Source organism: Wyeomyia smithii, chromosome 2 (genome assembly GCF_029784165.1).
Source record: "Wyeomyia smithii strain HCP4-BCI-WySm-NY-G18 chromosome 2, ASM2978416v1, whole genome shotgun sequence".
NCBI classification, from domain to species: Eukaryota; Metazoa; Arthropoda; class Insecta; order Diptera; family Culicidae; genus Wyeomyia; species Wyeomyia smithii.
This window is the reverse complement of record NC_073695.1, coordinates 226,492,582-226,512,219: the sequence shown is the minus strand read 5'-3', so window position 1 is coordinate 226,512,219 and position 19,638 is coordinate 226,492,582. Positions and strand designations below refer to the sequence as shown.

Here is a 19,638-nt window from a genome sequence, read left to right as displayed (position 1 = left end):
ACTAGACTGTTGTTTCATTTACATATGCATAGCAGTATGCATAGTGAACTTCAAAAGATTATTAAGTTTTATTTGTACATAATAAAAAAGTCCTGGCAACATTGCGTTGTACGCTTTTGGCAAAGTTCTTTCTTCCAGTAAAGCGGCTTTACGTTTCATTGCATTGCGTACAACGTTGCATGCAACTCGTAAGTTGAACTGAAAATAGATATTAGTCATGCTTCCAAGCGGTGAGTAGAGAAAGCGTAAGTTTAAACAGAACAGATTCGTTTCAAGTATCGATACGATCTTCTTACTAGAAGTATAATAAATATAAGGCAACTTTATTTTTACTAAATATAAGGCAACTTTATTTTTATTTTCGTTACGTTATATCGAGTAACGTTATATCGAAGCCAAAAAATTTTTTTTTAATTTTATGCAAGAATGTTAATGATTACTCAAATAGACCATTTTACGAGACGTTTTTAAACTCAATTCATGAATGAAATTTTGACAGGAAGCTCGGAACCGCTGACATAACGCACGTAAAAGCAGCATCAATATCAGCAGGATCCGTGACACCTGTCAGTTCGTAAAATGGTCTATAGGCGTCGTACACAAATTACGTAACGCTAAAAATCTAGATTTCAGACCCCCTCCCTCCCTATGTAACGATAGGTAACTTTCGACATGACTCCCCCCCTAAAATTACGTAACGCTGATCAGCCTGACCCCCTCCGAAGTTTTCAATTTCGAGCAAACATCACAGTTACGTAACTGTCTCTACTACCCCCCCTCCCCCCTAGGTAACAATAAGTAACGCAGACTCAACCCCCCTCCCCCCCCCCTACATGCGTTACGTAATTTGTGTACGACGCCATATGCACGAAAACCCATTTTCTATCACCTATCAGTATTTTTAAACCTTTCTAATGCCCATTTAGGAATATTTTCAGAAGCAAATTTTTTTTTTTCAATTGATATACATGTTACTCAAAGATGCGTGAAAACCTATTTCCCATCACCTATCAGTAATTTTAAACCATTTTATGCCCATTGAGGACAATTTTCAACAAGCAAAAAAAAATGTTTTTTAATTGTTGCAAGACTGTTGACGGTTTCTCAAAGACGCGCAAAAACCTATTTCCCATCACCTATCAGTATTTTTTACCTTTCTTATGCCCATTTAGAGAAAATTTCAACAAGCAAAAAAAAATTTTTTTCTAATTGATGCAAGACTGTGAATTGTTACTGAAGGATGCGTGAAAACCTATTTTCCATCACCTATTAGTATTTTTAAACCTTTCTTATGCCCATTTAGGACAATTTTCGCATTAGTTTCATTAATTTTAAAACTTACTACAAACATTTTTTGAAGCAATTTATACCACAAAAACAGTTGCTGTATTATTTATTTTCAATTTAAATACATTTCCAAAGCTACGTTATATCGAGGTAAAAGTTACGTTATATCGAGTTACGTTATATCGAGGTTGCCTTATATCGAGGTTGCCTTATACAGGTCGGACTCGATTATCCGGAACATCAAAAAATTTTTCATCCCAGATAATCGAGTTTTCCGCATAATCGAATCACACAAAAATACTGAAATTTTGCGTTTATGGAACATAAAATAAATATTTCTTTTCTTTATATACTTGTATGATCCAGTGGCGTAACCAGAAGTTATTTCTGATGCAAAAAAGGGTAAAATCTTGAGAAGCAAAAAAAAATTGGACATTAATTTTTTCATTTAATTCGAACATGTCCCAAACATGCCGGAAGTGACTTAAATGGTAACAAATATGCCAACAGGGATGATAAAGACTATATTCTGGAATAAAAATTGAAAACGGACACAAAATAAAAAAAAATCGGATAATCGAGTCTAATATTCCGGATAATCGAGTCTCCGGATTATCGAGTCCGACCTGTATTGAGGTATGACTGTATTGTTCGAAAATTGGAAGCAAACAAATAAAAAATATGTAAACGGTAAAAAATAAAATGTAAAAAATAATAAATGAAAAATCAACAGTTAAAAATAAAAACTAAAATATTAAAAGTTCAAAGTAGAAAGTAAATAGTTAGAAGTTGAAAGTTAAAAGTTAAAAGTTAAAAGTAAAAAGTTAAAAGTTAAAAGTTAAAAGTTAAAAGTTAAAAGTTAAAAGTTAAAAGTTAAAAGTTAAAAGTTAAAAGTTAAAAGTTAAAAGTTAAAAGTTAAAAGTTAAAAGTTAAAAGTTAAAAGTTAAAAGTTAAAAGTTAAAAGTTAAAAGTTAAAAGTTAAAAGTTAAAAGTTAAAAGTTAAAAGTTAAAAGTTAAAAGTTAAAAGTTAAAAGTTAAAAGTTAAAAGTTAAAAGTTAAAAGTTAAAAGTTAAAAGTTAAAAGTTAAAAGTTAAAAGTTAAAAGTTAAAAGTTAAAAGTTAAAAGCTAAAAGTTAAAAGTTAAAAGTTAAAAGTTAAAAGTTAAAAGTTAAAAGTTAAAAGTTAAAAGTTAAAAGTTAAAATTTAAAAGTTAAAAGTTAAAAGTTAAAAGTTAAAAGTTAAAAGTTAAAAGTTAAAAGTTAAAAGTTATAAGTTAAAAGTTAAAAGTTAAAAGTTAAAAGTTAAAAGTTAAAAGTTAAAAGTTAAAAGTTAAAAGTTAAAAGTTAAAAGTTAAAAGTTAAAAGTTAAAAGTTAAAAGTTAAAAGTTAAAAGTTAAAAGTTAAAAGTTAAAAGTTAAAAGTTAAAAGTTAAAAGTTAAAAGTTAAAAGTTAAAAGTTAAAAGTTAAAAGTTAAAAGTTAAAAGTTAAAAGTTAAAAGTTAAAAGTTAAAAGTTAAAAGTTAAAAGTTAAAAGTTAAAAGTTAAAAGTTAAAAGTTAAAAGTTAAAAGTTAAAAGTTAAAAGTTAAAAGTTGAAAGTTAAAAGTTAAAAGTTGAAAGTTAAAAGTTAAAAGTTAAAAGTTAAAAGTTAAAAGTTAAAAGTTAAAAGTTAAAAGTTAAAAGTTAAAAGTTAAAAGTTAAAAGTTAAAAGTTAAAAGTTAAAAGTTAAAAGTTAAAAGTTAAAAGTTAAAAGTTAAAAGTTAAAAGTTAAAAGTTAAAAGTTAAAAGTTAAAAGTTGAAAGTTAAACGTTAAAAGTTAAAAGTTAAAAGTTAAAAGTTAAAAGTTAAAAGTTAAAAGTTAAAAGTTAAAAGTTAAAAGTTAAAAGTTAAAAGTTAAAAGTTAAAAGTTAAAAGTTAAAAGTTAAAAGTTAAAAGTTAAAAGTTAAAAGTTAAAAGTTAAAAGTTAAAAGTTAAAAGTTAAAAGTTAAAAGTTAAAAGTTAAAAGTTAAGAGTTAAAAGTTAAAAGTTAAAAGTTAAAAGTTAAAAGTTAAAAGTCAAAAGTTGAAAGTTAAAAGTTAAAAGTTAAAAGTTAAAAGTTAAAAGTTAAAAGTTAAAAGTTAAAAGTTAAAAGTTAAAAGTTAAAAGTTAAAAGTTAAAAGTTAAAAGTTAAAAGTTAAAAGTTAAAAGTTAAAAGTTAAAAGTTAAAAGTTAAAAGTTAAAAGTTAAAAGTTAAAAGTTAAAAGTTGAAAGTTAAAAGTTAAAAGTTAAAAGTTAAAAGTTGAAAGTTAAAAGTTGAAAGTTAAAAGTTAAAAGTTAAAAGTTAAAAGTTAAAAGTTAAAAGTTAAAAGTTAAAAGTTAAAAGTTAAAAGTTAAAAGTTAAAAGTTAAAAGTTAAAAGTTAAAAGTTAAAAGTTAAAAGTTAAAAGTTAAAAGTTAAAAGTTAAAAGTTAAAAGTTAAAAGTTAAAAGTTAAAAGTTAAAAGTTAAAAGTTAAAAGTTAAAAGTTAAAAGTTAAAAGTTAAAAGTTAAAAGTTAAAAGTTAAAAGTTAAAAGTTAAAAGTTAAAAGTTAAAAGTTAAAAGTTGAAAGTTAAAAGTTAAAAGTTGAAAGTTAAAAGTTAAAAGTTAAAAGTTAAAAGTTAAAAGTTAAAAGTTAAAAGTTAAAAGTTAAAAGTTAAAAGTTAAAAGTTAAAAGTTAAAAGTTAAAAGTTAAAAGTTAAAAGTTAAAAGTTAAAAGTTAAAAGTTAAAAGTTAAAAGTTAAAAGTTAAAAGTTAAAAGTTAAAAGTTAAAAGTAAAAGTTAAAAGTTAAAAGTTAAAAGTTAAAAGTTAAAAGTTAAAAGTTAAAAGTTAAAAGTTAAAAGTTAAAAGTTAAAAGTTAAAAGTTAAAAGTTAAAAGTTAAAAGTTAAAAGTTAAAAGTTAAAAGTTAAAAGTTAAAAGTTAAAAGTTAAAAGTTAAAAGTTAAAAGTTAAAAGTTAAAAGTTAAAAGTTAAAAGTTAAAAGTTAAAAGTTAAAAGTTAAAAGTTAAAAGTTAAAAGTTAAAAGTTAAAAGTTAAAAGTTAAAAGTTAAAAGTTAAAAGTTAAAAGTTAAAAGTTAAAAGTTAAAAGTTAAAAGTTAAAAGTTAAAAGTTAAAAGTTAAAAGTTAAAAGTTAAAAGTTAAAAGTTAAAAGTTAAAAGTTAAAAGTTAAAAGTTAAAAGTTAAAAGTTAAAAGTTAAAAGTTAAAAGTTAAAAGTTAAAAGTTAAAAGTTAAAAGTTAAAAGTTAAAAGTTAAAAGTTAAAAGTTGAAAGTTAAAAGTTTAAAGTTTGAAGTTTAAAGTTTAAAGTTTAAAGTTTAAAGTTTAAAGTTCAAAGTTAAAAGTTAAAAGTTAAAAGTTAAAAGTTAAAAGTTTAAAGTTTAAAGTTTAAAGTTAAAAGTTAAAAGTTAAAAGTTAAAAGTTTAAAGTTTAAAGTTTAAAGTTTAAAGTTTAAAGTTTAAAGTTTAAAGTTTAAAGTTTAAAGTTTAAAGTTTAAAGTTTAAAGTTTGAAGTTTAAAGTTTAAAGTTGCATCTATGTCTGGACGTGTCGCTGAATAATTATGTTTTTGCATTTATGAGTACCTATGCTTCATTACGATCCAGATTTTTTTTTTGTAAGATTTGGACCTCTGCGACCATTGTTTTGATCTCTCGTGGTATACGATCTCGATACAACACTGGATAAATTTGTTGTGTATGTTTGAAAAACTTCAATAAATGAATCTAGTGATATGATTACTAAGAACATAATTTCGAAACTCATGTTAACAAAAAAAAATAAAGATTTTTATTTCAATTTTCTTTCACATTGCAAAACTTAGTTTCAAATTAGTGAATAACTTTAAAATTCTTCGAAAAACAATATTTCAAACTGTTGAGAAGAATATATGAATGAAGGAAAAAAAAGAAATGATGATCAGGCCAGAATTTACCTTTTACGAATCCGAAGAAATCATAAGTAAATACTTCTTTATTCTGTTCAAACCTTTTTAAACAGTTCGTCCAAATATTTATTATTATATTTATTTTATTATTTTAGCTCCTGATGGAGAAACGAAAAATGTGTCATGTGAACAAGTTTGTAACTGAAATAGAAATCAATATTTGAAATGAGTAAAAATATAGGAAAATTATATAAAAAGCATAAATTTCATCAATTTCATTTCATCCTGTGAACACTTTGTATCAACAAAACTTAATTTCTATTCCAAATTTATATTTATTCACCATTTTTTAGTTTTACCTAAAATAACATTAAATGAATAATGACTTGCGTTTTTTCACTGACGTGATTGTGATTTCTGCCTCAAACTATGATTTTCATAATTTGTCGTTAAACTGGTATGTTCAAAACCCGTGAGTTGCCTCTGTGAGTATGAGTGTGTAAATAGATTAGCTGTTCTACTTAAAAAAATAAATGTTTTGCTTTATTGATATGAAGTTTTTTGACATATTATCGATACACACAAACAGATCGTCTGAATCTAAGCAGAACAAACAAAAAGATAAGAAAAATTGATAGATAGTTAAGGGTTAATTGATATTCAATGTGGCTTGTGTTTAAATTTATTTATTATATACATCGTCATGTGATTTGTAACGCCTACCTTAGTGGGTAGCATTCATTAGCCTTACAATGATTTATGAATAATGTACCAAGTTTTTTCTTTTTAATTTAAAGAAAAATACCGAAAATACCGGTTTCTCCGCCTCTCCAATACCGGTATTTCGGTATTGAAAAAATATCGGTTTTACCAGTTTTTGTTATACCGGTAAACCACCCTAGTAAAAAGTAAAAAACAAAATGTCAATAGTCAAAAGTGAAAGTCAAAAATGAAAAGTAAAAAGTAAATTTGGTCTGGAAGTTCTTGAAGTGACAATGCCAAACATGTCACATGAAGTTGCAGTGCCAAACTCAACTGTTGTGAGCTTAACGTTTGATCTAAGCTTCGATTGTTAATTTATGCTAATGTTTATCACGACTAGGAATGGCACAGTTAGTAACAGTTAGGCACCTGTAGCGATAAATTACTATTGCTTTCAATGCAATAAAAGTTTCGACTTTTCTACTATCGTGTTAATAATTTATAACTCATTAAAACAAGAAACCGGGAGAGATTTTTGCTACGTGATGTGAAGCAATGAGGGTGAAAAACATGAGGAGATTGAAGATAAATAAAATTGGACAATGATCGATAACACACTCACACATCTTCTCTCGATCTATCGTCGTAAAGATTTAGACATTTCTTGAACATGAACACGGCTGTGAATGGCTCCCCGAGGCGGAGCCATCCTCGGCACGGCAACAGCAGCTCGCCCGAAAGACAGGAAACGGTTCATCGCATTGCTCCTCAACGGTTCGCTACTCTACCGAAAATCGTTTTAATTGGAAAGCACATGCACCTTTCATATCAGGCGCATCATACAGCACGAGGAGGAACGATGTTGCCGTTACAAATGGTGGTAGCCGTGAGGCCAAAGTAGACAACGATGGGTAGTAGTAAATAGAAGAAGAAAAATAGTTTGCACTCATAGCTGGAATATTGTTTCGCTTCCAGCCAGTGTTTATTTATACGTTGTGCTTTGTAATTAAATTAATTGATAATAAAGCAGCCAGTGGAGGGCGTAGGATTTGAAAACGAAGTGAGCTTAGAAAACTATTTTCGAGCAGTCATCCGAGAGAAATGAACTGTATGAAAAAATGGGAAAAATAAAGTGTTTGCGTAGAAAGAAAAGTGGGTCGGTCAAAAAAATTAAAAGATCAAAGGTTGATAGTTTAGAAGATAAAAAACAATCTAAACATCTTGAACTCAAAAGTTTTGATACAACAAAACAAATCTTTATTTATCAAAACAACAAAGATGATATTATATTTTACTAGTACATAACTTTAAAACTTGATGAAAATTTCATGTAATATTTTCTCTTATTAGTAGACATTGAGTGCATTGTGTATTTAAGCTGAATATTGCAAAAAACTGCGGAAATGCAGGGCATGACTGGACAACTCGACTTTGATTACATCCTGTAAATTGTGCAAGAACTATTGAACCACTAAATGATTAAGAATCAATAGAGAACAGCTCAGTCACGTTTAGTGGCTATCGACAGCAGCTTAATCGTCGGGAGAGTGTCTGCGAGTTGTCTTCTTCGAGGTTTTGGCTTTCTCCACAGCATGAACGGTCGAATTGAGCAGAAGTAAAAAAGCTCTACCAAGCTAAGTAAACTGACACCCATGCAGAGACCCAGCAGACCTCCACAGTTTGCTAGGAAGTCCGTTAATCCGTATAGCTCACTGCGCTTCGCCGTCATGAACTGGGCTTCCTTGAAGTAGATCGAGAGTCTGGCGATTTGGTATCTGGAACGAATATTATTCAAACAAAAACGAATTTTTCAAAGTCTGATTGCATCACCCCACAGTTTCGTTCGTTGGTATTTTGAAAGCCTTCAACCAGTTGATCCAATTGAAATCGGTTTGCGTAATTTCTGCATCGTATTGTGTTGAAGTGCACGCCACTAGGCAATTACAGTTTGCTCGAAAGTTCTTGGTTTGGTTGTTTTTATCCTTCACGACGTCCATTTCGAGCAGTTGCTTCTCGGCGTTTAACATGCAACTAATCTGGTTGGATTCACATACAGCGGTAAGATTAGTTCGGGGCATTGAGAATCGAACACAACCGCAATACTGCAGTGTGTAGTTAGTTAAGCATTCCAGCTCGCAGTTGTCCTGGGTGTAGACTCGGAAGAACTGCAGATAGCGTTCGTGATTGAAGAAACACTGTCGTCGTTCCGGAGTGTAGCTTTCCAAACTACGTGTGGTAGTTGTCATTTGTGGTTTCACAGCAATCGTTACGTCCTGGTTCATTGGTACGTGTACGAATTTTTTCGATATCTGGGGATAATCAGCAGGTGAATGCAGCAGAATCTTAAATCCTTGCACAGGTCCACTGCAAATGTATTCTAGATTTTCGTCCTCGATCTGAAGTATTAGTGATATACCGGCCGCGTAGCCAGCACCAACCGATCGGTGCGGATAGGAATCGAGGTTAGCTTTCGGGGAATATCCTTGCTCTAGAGTCCAGTAGGGTGACTCGTGGTCTTCAGATAGATAAGGGTCTTCTTGTTGTATTATTTCTGTGCGGAGTAAATCGTCTGCCGCTAAACTGTTAAACGTAGCACATATTCCTTCCTCTGTCATGGAGGTTGAATACATAAGCGCACATGGTACGCGGGTACTATGAATAGTGCAAAACGTTATCGAATCAAACATTGGTATAGACATATTTCTAATTAGAGTCCCATAACTATGAGGGCTGGTTTTGTTCGGTAGGTAGAATGGTCGCAAGAAGGTAGAAAAAAAGGATACTTCGCATAACTGGAACATAGCTAGGTAGTTACTCGTGCTGAAATGTAGAAATGTAATTGAAACCATGTAACGAACGGCAAGTCATTTTTCTCTCGCTTACACATTGACGTCCGAGTAGCCTTGCTTGAAAAATTCATAGTGCTGCTCAAAATCATGCGCGAAGTTTAGGTGGCGACTTTGAACTTTAGTCTGCGAACAAATAGTTACGGCCGGGAACGGAATCTGCCATACCGGGGTCGTTTTTTCAGCGAAACTCACAATCACTGGCGTTTCATCCCATTTTCGGTATATTTTATTGATCAAAAAAGTGCAACTCACGATCGACAGCACAAAAACTATAATCCACCAGATTTTTTCACACCAGGTGCGTTCACTGCAACCAAAATAGCGCACACCGTGCACAGAACTGTTCGAACAATATTCTAGCAGAAGCTTTTTCGTTTCGGCTCGGACGGAATTCGCTCGGCAGCGTTTCATCCTGTCCGCTCTGGAAGTCAACAATGATTGATGGTGATGGAAGAAAGGATTGTCTAAGTGAGCGTCTAGTTCTAGCCGTAATGAATATTCAACAGGTGGGGTAAATTGTTACAACCATGTTATTAGCAGTACTTCCCTTTTGCTTCCTATATTTTGCGTAAAACATGTGAACGTAATTAATGCCATGACATAATACATGCAGGAACGCATGGAAAAATGCATTCTGATGGAAACTATATGACAAGGTCAAAAAAGTAGACATGGTAATTTCTAGGTCGATGTGGTTTGACAATTTTTTTTCGATTTTGCAGCCCGACACTAAAGTCTTTTTTCTTTGTAGCTGAAAGCACACAAAATTGTACAAACTTTGTAATTTAGCCATTCTGGTAGCGTAAATAATTAAACTTGCTGAATCGATTCAGCAAGCCGTCTTCACCAAGACGCATCGTGCCAAAAATTCGCAGCTGCTCCGATTATCACCCACGGTAATTTGAAGGTTATTCAACACTCATAAACCAACAATAATCAACTCATAACTCGACAAAGCACCAATGACCAGCCTATGTGCATTGTTGATCTGTTGCGATGCAAAAGGAGTGCACTGGTGATCGTATACGACGTCTACGGAATGAAACCGAAGAAACGCCTGCAAAAGAGCATTAAGTGATCGTTTGCCGGCAATTTATGGGTGTTTGGAATGGGATCCGTTTATGTAAATACACGGAAGGCAATGCGTAGTATGAACAATTTATATTTATGCTAACTAAGACGTTTGCTGGAACGATTAGGATCGTGGATGGTTTACGGGTTTGTGAAGATGTAGTTAGTTTTGAAGTAATAAATCAATACTATGTATATTGGGTATAAATTAAATTCTTCCAAATGTTCAACCAACCAGTAGGTATTGACCTAATTATATTCGAAATCCAGTAATAGATTTTACTTAATTAATGCGTCAAATTATGTCTCAGTTTGTGTCTTGTCTGTTTTGATATTTTATGTAAGATAAAAGAGTGAATGAATTATTGTTTATTGTTATCATTCTGTATAATGGAGAACATTATAATGTAAATGTTCAATATAATAAATCTCAAAAGTTTTCAACTCCTCTTCTACTATTTGTTCACTTTGCGCAACTTCAAATAGTAATGGTTATGTGTTAACAAGATTTTCTAGAATGCCTGTACAGGAAATGATGCACAATTTTCATCCGTGTAGTTAGAGTTGTGTTCGTGGGTGAAAACTAATGAAAAGCTGGCTATAACTAGTTTGGAGTGTTAATTATACGCGCAAAATTTCATAACAATCGATACAGTGGTTATTGAGATGTCGTCGAAACAAGAAGAAAATCGTCAGAGATGCGACCATGAGATTTATCGAAAGATCGGAAGGTGTCCCAGACGATCGAGCGGCGGGCTGGAAGTGTAAGAAAATTGCAGACAGCTGACTTTTTGAAGGCCCGGAAGGTGTTGGAATATTTCAAGCGTAATCCGAGCCTTTCGATTTGCGACGCGGCTCTGAAGGCAAAGTGTTCCACTTGGTTCGTTCAGCAAACCAATTCAGCAAACCATGAGCTGGGCCTTGTGCATTTACGGTCCGAAATGCACCGAACCGGCGTGCTCAATAAAACACGGCGGCACAACACCGCGCAAGGAAGCTGTATCGAGAGTGGTTAATGAATCCGACGTGCGTGGTTATGGATGACGAAACCTACCTTTTTGTGGTCCCACGGAGGAGAAACATTATTTTGATCGGACCTGGCTTCATGCCATTACGCGCGATCAACGTTGGATTGGTACAGAGACAATAATGTTGTTTTTGTACCAAAAACCTCCAACCTTTCAAACTCACCAGAGATTCATCCGGTGGAAAAATTTTGGGCCATAACAAAGACCAAAGTTGGAAAATCGTCCAAGGTGTTTGAGAACGAGTTGAAGTCGAAGAGAAAATGGATAAAAATGACCGAAAAAAACTGTTCCACCATTGCACAAAATGTAATAAGGGGTCTTAAGGGAACATCTCAGGTATGCGATGGAAAGAAAATCGAATAAAGTAATTATGCCGAACCTAATCCATATGTAATAGTTCATTCCCTGAAAGTTTGAAGAAAATCCGACTTAAAATTAATTTTTTACGAACAGTTTTGTCTGGTGCGTTTTTCGTTGAGTTTAGGCCTTTTAATTTTTTGGAGTTCAATTGAACTAACTAGAATTTTGAAAAATAGATATTCCAAATTTGTGTTTCTTTGAAATTTTGAACGAAGTTTTGAAATTATTTCATCAAATTAAAAGTATAACATTTGCTCTATTTAAATTATTGGATAAAATATTTCAGATAAGTTCAGAAAAAGGCGAATTGAAGAGTTTTTTTTTCATTATTGGACATCTAAGAGTCTTGATAATTTCCAATTTTTTAATTGACTGTCTTGATATTTAAAATATCAAGACATCCAGATCGGACTCAATATATAGACTCGATTATATATGGTTCGGTTATTTAAAATCCAGACTAGTTTATGTATAGCAAGAATTTTTATTCTCAAAAAAGAGGCGAGTTGAAAGTAGTTTTTCCGTTACGTAATTAATGGACGTTAAGAATCAAATTGATGAAAATAGAAAAAAAACTAAATTAGAAATAAAAACCTAAATTAATCCACTTAGCGGTCAGACCCAGCCTTTCTCATTCAACTTTTTATTTGTAAAAATAGATTTACATGAACGCTTCAATCCATTAAATGTATATTCACTCTTTAGGTTCTAAAATATTGATGTTGTAATCTTTACTTATAAAAATGCAGTCAAGTCTGTCTGTTCAGACCAGTCGCAATCACCAATTTTTAAAGCAGTACTTTTTGTTTGTAGCAGCTTAAAACTAAAGTTATCTTTATTAATAATTTTATCTCATTTTCAGGGTTTCACATTGTTACTCACATTTACGGTTTGTCCCCCTACTAATCCTTTTTCTTACAGGTTAAATGCACGGTTGAGGATTCCAATTCTCCTACGAATATTGAACATCGTTTTTTAATTAAACTTATCCAGCAACTCTTAACTTCACTTACTTTCTATTCCGAGTGGTACATATATTTCACACCTTTTTTCAGGTTAGCTGTGGGTGCCTACGGTATTCCTACGGTGATTATATTATTGAGTTTGATAATTTTCACCGCACAAATTATTTAAAACTCACTTGAAAAACCGATGGGATTTCTATTAGATCCAAATTAATTCCCTGCACCACCATAAACTATAAATTATATATCAAAAAAACCACTTATTCTTCGAAATGCACCACGTTTTAGCTCTTTCCAGGTTACCTTTTTATTTCTATCCAACCTATTCTAATCTGCTTTATTATTGTTTACATTTATTAACCCTCACCGATCATTTCTCATTCTATACCTTCTATTTGTCTACCTACTCACTCACTCACCATCCCGTTGACGTTTGTTATCAAAGTCCATCGGCTCGGGGTATGATTCTTCGCAAGGATTGTTTTCATTGCTCGTAGGTGCGCACATACCCCCTCCTCGTAACTCTGGTGGGGATGCCTCCAATCCAGATTTACGATCCTGGACTTCCAGCACCGCGAGCTTCACTACTGGCCGCCTGCACTCACCCTTAGCAGTCCTGACTATCGCCTGCCTGATCCTTCCATCCGTGCCTTGGATGGTTTCGATGACGATGCCACGTACCCAGTTCTTCCGTATGGTATCATCAGCTACGTAGACTAAGTCCCCACGGCTTAGTGGCGGTGACTCCGAATGCCACTTCGTCCTCTGGTTGATGGACGGCAAGTACTCGTTGACCCACCGTTTCCACAGCGCGTCCGCTAGTGATTGCGACTGCTTGTAACGATCACGTAGAGCTTCTGCTTCGCTTGTTGGTTGAACGACATGTTCCACCTGTGTGCCGACGCCCCGAATGAAGTGATTCGGCGTCAGGGCTTCATCTACTCCCGGCTCCAATGACACGTACGTTAGAGGGCGCGAGTTGATCAAGTCTTCCGCTTCCGCAAGTGTAGTCAATAGAATTTCATCAGTCAGCTTTCGCCCACCGTTGAGAACGCTCAGTGCAGTCTTAAGAGAGCGGACCAACCGCTCCCAGACCCCGCCCATGTGAGGTGCGCTTGGTGGGTTAAAGTTCCACCGAGTTCTGGCATCGGGGAAGGCGTCTTCAAGATCCATTGCTATCTGCTTCATGACTTCTTTGCTGGCTGCTTGGAAGTTCGTCCCGTTATCGGAGTAGAACTCCAACGGCTTGCCTCTACGACACACGAAACGTCGGATAGCCATTAGACACGATTGTGTCGTCAAGCTGTGAGCTACTTCGAGGTGGACAGCCCTAGTTGACATGCAAGTAAACAAGCAGATGTATCTCTTCTCCGATCTGCGTCCGACGGTTACCGTAAACGGTCCACAATAATCTACACCAGTGTGGCTGAACGGTGGCAAATTCGGCGTGACACGTGACTTCAGGAGCGGGGCCATACGTGGGTTCTGCGGCTGACACTTCTTCACTTTACACCAGACGCATGCCTTCCCAATCTGCTTCATCCTCGTCCGCATACTTGGAATGTAGAATCGCTGTCGCAGTTCATTGACGGCAGTTTCTACGTTCCCGTGGGCAAGTTGCTGGTGATAGTGCTCGAGTAGCTTGTCGGTCACCGAATGTTTCTTCGGCAGAATAATTGGGAACCTAAGCTCGAATGGTAGAGACGATCCTCGCGCCGTTCTACCCTCCATTCGCAAGACCTCTTGCTCGTCTAGGAATGGACTTAGGCTGTAGATGGAACTGCACTTCTCTATTGGTCGCCAGCTGCCGCTTGAGAGCTCCAGATTCTTCTTCAACGCTTTGACCTCGTCTATGAAGGCCTCTGCCTGCGTTGATCTCCATAAGTACGTCTCGGCCTTTAGATACTCCTCTCGTTTCAATGGCGTCATCAGTGTCGGTATGCTTTTCTTCACAAGCTTCTTCATCTTGTCGGTTGTCGGTAACGCTTCGATGCTCAATCCATCTCGCTTTCTTCTGCAGTTTGTCACAAATCGGAATACGCATGCTACCGTCCGGACTAGCACCTTCCATCTCGAAAACCTATGAACATCCACCATCGGGTCTGTTACTGCAACATCGTGGAACAGGAGACAAGCCCGAATCTCTTCTGCAACGTTCGGCGTGATTCTGTCCTGCTTCGGCCATTTGTCCTCCGATTGGTAGAGGAAATCTGGAACCACGGTCCATCAGAACACAAGCTATGCTTTTTCGCCCACTTCGTCATCGCGTCAGCTATATTGACCTTTGTTGGAGCCCAGCGCCATTCGTCCAGCTTCGTGAGGTTAAGGATTTCGCCAATCCGGTAAGCGACGAACTGTTTATACCGGCGATGGTCTGAATGGATCCACGACAGCACTGTCTTTGAGTCGCTCCAGATGTATCGCTGCTTTACCTCCAGAGAATGCATTTCGACGATAGAATTGGCGAGCTTAGCTCCTCGCTCGGCCGCTTGCAGCTCCAGGCGAGGAATCGACAGATGCTTCAACGGTGCCACTTTTGATCGTGCCATCACCAGAGAGCACACTGGACCGCTAGGCGTCTCGATCCGGAAGTACGCCGCGGCACCGTAGGCGTTCTCGCTTGCGTCAACAAAGACATGCAGCTGTATGTTGCTGTATTCTTTTTGACCGACCTGCCCACCTTGAAAATACCAGCGAGGAATCCGAACTTCTCCTACTTCGGGTAACCTGGCGATCCACTGATTCCATTTTTCAGTGCACTCTCGATCGATTAGCTGGTCCCAATCGCAGCCACTTCGCCACAAGTCCTGGATTAAAAGTTTCCCGAAGAACGTGAAGGAGGACAACAATCCTAACGGGTCGAAGAAGCTCATGACACAGCTCATGACTACTCTCTTTGTCGGTAGTCGCTCACCGGAAAGATACGGAACAAGCTCGTCCTTCAGCTTTGTAGGGAACGAGAATTCATCGCTGGCCGAATTCCACACGATTCCCAGCACTCGCTCGTAATCTGCTTCTTTATCTTCGCAGAATCGTACGCACTGACCAGTTTTCTGCGCGCCCATAGCTCCAAGAAATGTTTCTGAGTTGGACACCCAGTTCCGCAGCTCGAATCCACCCTTAGAATGCACATATCGCACGTCTTGCGCCCGCTGCACTGCTTCTTCAACAGTTTCGGCGCTGTCGAAATAGTCGTCGACGTAGTGGTTTTCAACGATAGCCTCTGCAGCTTCCGGGAACTGTTTTGCGAACTCTTTTGCGTTCCGGTTTTTAACGAACTGCGCCAGCGACGGCGAGCAGGTGGCACCGAATATCACTACGTCCATGACATACACCACCGGTGCCGACGAGGAATCATTTCGGAACAAAAAACGTAGCACTCGCTTATCAGCTGTCCGCATCAACATCTGGTGGTACATCTCCTTGATATCTGCGCCGAAACCGATTCTCTGTTCACGGAACTTGCAGAGTACCGCAGGGAGTGCGGTTAGCATGTCCGGGCCCTTCAGAAGTTTCGAGTTCAGTGAGACTCCTCCAACTTCTGCTCTTGCGTCCCACACCAAGCGATATTTATTTTTCCTCGGGTTGTAGACAACGTTCAGGGGAATGTACCACACCTTATTACTGTCGAACTCCGCTAACTCCGCCGGTGTGGCTACGTGTGCGTAACCCTCCCCAAATAGTCGGCAATCATGTTGCGAACCTTGTCGTACAGTTCAGGATCTTTCTGCATTTTTCTCTCCATACACTGCAGACGCTTCACTGCCATTGGATAACTGTCGGGAAAACTGGGGTCGTCCTCTGCCCATAGCAGGCCTGTCTCAAAACGATCTCTCACTCTCACAGTCGTCTTCTCCATGATCTCCCTAGCTCTTCTGTCTTTCTCTGCTTCAGGCAGCAACGCGGCCGAAATCCCCGATTCTTCCATTGTGTAGTTGCTCCTAAGAAGGTCGTGGAGCTCCTGATTCGACAACACACTGCACGAATGGTGCCCGATGGTTGCGCTGTCCAATGCTCCGGTGCCCGTTGGACCATAGACCGTCCAGCCAAGCTTCGATCTGACCGCTATTGGCTCGTCCGGTCGACCTATGCGTGATTCTATCGGCGCGTACAGGTGGATGTCTTTCAAACCGATGAGAATCTGCGGTGCGGCTTGCTGAAAATCGGCTATCGGTAGACCACGTAAATGTGCATACTGCTTCACGATCTGCGACAGGGATAGGGAATGCTGCGGTAGTTTCAGGCTCTCTACAGTGTGCGCACTCTTTATGTTGAATCGCTGCGATGATCCTAGGGCGGAGATGATCAGATCCACTCTCTGTGAGTCTTTCTCGACCCGGGATACTCCGGCTGTCCATGTCACTCGTAGTGGTTGGATCGATCCACGTACTCCCAATCTGGTAACTAGTGACTTTTCCACCAGTGTGTGGTCCTCTTACATTTCCTCGTCCAGAAATGCGATCGTGTTCACGACGGTATTTCCGCAGTACATCGTGACCGGCATCATGCGGAAGATTATAGATGTCTTCGGTATAATGGTGTGAATATTGCAATTCGCTGATCGCTCCGGATGGAGAAGTGGATTGTGCCGTTCATTGCAGCCTTCGACGTTGCAACGGAATTTCAGCTTGCACGGGAAATTTCCGTGCTCATTCAAGCACAGTTGACATAAATTCCACTGTCCCACAGCTGCCCAACGATCAGCTAGTCGAAGTTTGCGGAATCTGTCGCAATTCCTGATCCGGTGATCTACTTTTCCGCAAATCCTACACGGTGTCCTTTCTCTCGATGGTGGCACTTTCTGCTCTGCCTCACCGTGAGCGTACACAAATCCTTCTTGTTCCCGCTTCGATCTTCCCTTTTCTGGTCTCAGTTCCTTGAACCGAGACGATTCTCCCATCGACGTGATCTCGCTTGCATCCTTCACAATACGGGACAGGAAATCTGACAATGTGCTTAGCGTGACGATTGCCGACTTCCTACGATACCGCACCCATTCCATCTGCGTTCCTGCGGGCAACTTGTCGGTCAACTCTTGGATGAGCATCGGGTTCACCAGATGAGCAATTAACCCAGTCGCTTCTAAATGATCAGCAAGTTGCTGAACAAGTACCCCAAAGCTAATAAAACTTGCCAGTTTGTCTGCTTTCGGAGGGGGCGCGTTGCGGATCTTCGATAAAAGCATGTTGAGAATCGCTTCTGGACGACCAAACAGCATTCGCAAGGTTTCGATAATCTTCGGCACTGCCTTCGGGAGTAGAAGTCTGCTTCGAACCGCCTCCAGTGCCTCTCCTTTTAGGCACTCTTGGAGACGCGCTAAGTTCTCTACGTTTGAGAAACCACACGCTTTTGTCGTTGTCTCGTAGCTGCTTATAAAAAGTGGCCACTCTTCTAATTTACCGGAAAAAGTTGGCAGCTTCCGAGACAGAAACTGACGCGACGATAGCTGAGATATTGTCGGTTTCTGATGGTGTTTTACACGGGAACTGGTTTCTTCTTCTTCTTCCTCAGAGCATTCTGAGCATTCGTCCTCGCAGTCAGAACTATCGTCCTTTTCTTCGTTGTCGGAACTTTCTTCTTCACTGCTCTCTTCCGGAGACTCTTCTTCTATTTCGTTTTCACTCTCCGATTCCTCTTCATCCGGTTTACCGGCCGTCTTCTTATTTTTCTTCTCTTTCGGAACCTCGGGATGTCCGAACGGCGTGTCGTTCTTGCTGTGCTCTTCCGTGAAACTGTCCAACAGACTTAACCTTCCTGTCGTCTTTGTCGCCGGTTTTCCGGCCTCCTTCGGGGTTGAGTGCTTCTGGTAGGATTCTCGAAATTCAGCAGGTATCAGTTCCGTCTTGCCCAGCATTCCTTTCTTCGACTTTTCCTTTTCGAACTTTCTCTTTTCTGGTTTCGACGTTTCCGACTTTACTTCCTTCTGCCTTTTCTCCTTTGATCTTTCCTTTTTACCATTTTTATCCGCCTCATCAATTCCATCTTGACTGTTTTCATTAACGGCACCTTTCTTCCCTTTCAGTTTTAGCTGTTTCAGCTTCTCCTCCATTTCCGTACGCAATTTCCCGAGTTTTTTCTGATGAACTTCCTCTTCGGCGATTTTCTTTTCCATTTGCGCCTTTTCAAACTCCAGCTCCATTTCCCGCTTTTCTTTTTCCAGTTGCTGGCGCATCTCGAACATCTCCTGTTGAAATTCCAGTCGCTTGCGGTGTAAAATCTTTTCGATTTCAAGCTTTTGCTTCTGCCTTTTTTTCTCCTCTTCGAGCTTTTTAATCTCCTCTTGCAGCATAGCATCACCAACACCGTTTGCGCACTCAGGACAACACCAAGAAACGTCGCTTACTTCTCCTGAGACGCCAGAGCAACCAATATGAAACGATCGCTGGCAATGATCGCAAAATAATGTCTCCGATTCATCCACATCCTGCCTTTGGCAGACCTCACATTTCATTTCTGACTGTTCCGGATCGGGGTTAGGGATTGGTCGAAGCATCGTAAATTTTTAAGAAATGTTCAGACCAGTCGCAATCACCAATTTTTAAAGCAGTACTTTTTGTTTGTAGCAGCTTAAAACTAAAGTTATCTTTATTAATAATTTTATCTCATTTTCAGGGTTTCACATTGTTACTCACATTTACGGTTTGTCCCCCTACTAATCCTTTTTCTTACAGGTTAAATGCACGGTTGAGGATTCCAATTCTCCTACGAATATTGAACATCGTTTTTTAATTAAACTTATCCAGCAACTCTTAACTTCACTTACTTTCTATTCCGAGTGGTACATATATTTCACACCTTTTTTCAGGTTAGCTGTGGGTGCCTACGGTATTCCTACGGTGATTATATTATTGAGTTTGATAATTTTCACCGCACAAATAATTTAAAACTCACTTGAAAAACCGATGGGATTTCTATTAGATCCAAATTAATTCCCTGCACCACCATAAACTATAAATTATATATCAAAAAAACCACTTATTCTTCGAAATGCACCACGTTTTAGCTCTTTCCAGGTTACCTTTTTTATTTCTATCCAACCTATTCTAATCTGCTTTATTATTGTTTACATTTATTAACCCTCACCGATCATTTCTCATTCTATACCTTCTATTTGTCTACCTACTCACTCACTCACCATCCCGTTGACGTTTGTTATCAAAGTCCATCGGCTCGGGGTATGATTCTTCGCAAGGATTGTTTTCATTGCTCGTAGGTGCGCACACTGTCTGTGAGCAGGGGCCTAGTGTGGTTGGTAACGTCTCCGCCAACCACGCTCGACGCCTGGGTTCGAATCCCACCACCGACATAGGTGTCGATGGTTGTGAGGTGGCGTGATCCACTCACAACCAACCCAGCTGGTCTAGATTCAATCCTAGCCGACACCGGGAGATTTTCTGAGGCGAAAAATCTCTGGGATCACGCCTTCCATCGCATGAGGAAATAAAGCCGTTGGCGCCGGTCCGCTAATAAACGGGTCGTGAGTTAG

General features: G+C 37.7%; 3 protein-coding genes across 5 annotated transcripts; all 3 read right to left on the bottom strand.

Annotated features, from left to right (window-relative positions):
- Nucleotides 1–7,100: 7,100 nt before the first annotated feature.
- LOC129720442 (pickpocket protein 28-like) lies at nucleotides 7,101–9,139 on the bottom strand. Its single transcript, XM_055671927.1, has 3 exons — nucleotides 8,763–9,139; nucleotides 7,710–8,699; nucleotides 7,101–7,654 (listed from the first exon to the last, which is right to left on the bottom strand). Exons 1-3 carry the CDS (start codon nucleotides 9,137–9,139, stop codon nucleotides 7,381–7,383), a joined length of 1,641 nt encoding a protein of 546 aa, XP_055527902.1. The 3' UTR covers nucleotides 7,101–7,380.
- Nucleotides 9,140–11,953: 2,814 nt separating this feature from the next.
- Nucleotides 11,954–14,312, bottom strand: LOC129724353 (uncharacterized). Of its 3 annotated transcripts, none has more exons than XM_055679183.1 (4): nucleotides 12,329–14,312; nucleotides 12,201–12,268; nucleotides 12,070–12,139; nucleotides 11,954–12,010 (listed from the first exon to the last, which is right to left on the bottom strand). In XM_055679183.1, the coding sequence occupies exon 1, from the start codon at nucleotides 14,247–14,249 to the stop codon at nucleotides 12,564–12,566; it is 1,686 nt and encodes a 561-aa protein (XP_055535158.1). In that variant the 5' UTR covers nucleotides 14,250–14,312; the 3' UTR covers nucleotides 11,954–12,010; nucleotides 12,070–12,139; nucleotides 12,201–12,268; nucleotides 12,329–12,563. The 3 variants fall into 3 exon arrangements, with proteins under 3 accessions (XP_055535158.1, XP_055535159.1, XP_055535157.1); XM_055679184.1 differs by having other exon boundaries at nucleotides 11,978–12,139; nucleotides 12,329–12,385; nucleotides 12,456–14,312; XM_055679182.1 differs by having other exon boundaries at nucleotides 11,978–12,139.
- LOC129720441 (uncharacterized) lies at nucleotides 14,258–19,330 on the bottom strand. Its single transcript, XM_055671926.1, has 5 exons — nucleotides 19,044–19,330; nucleotides 18,916–18,983; nucleotides 16,592–18,854; nucleotides 15,900–16,549; nucleotides 14,258–15,855 (listed from the first exon to the last, which is right to left on the bottom strand). The coding sequence occupies exons 3-5, from the start codon at nucleotides 18,643–18,645 to the stop codon at nucleotides 14,258–14,260; spliced, it is 4,302 nt and encodes a 1,433-aa protein (XP_055527901.1). The 5' UTR covers nucleotides 18,646–18,854; nucleotides 18,916–18,983; nucleotides 19,044–19,330.
- Nucleotides 19,331–19,638: the final 308 nt, after the last annotated feature.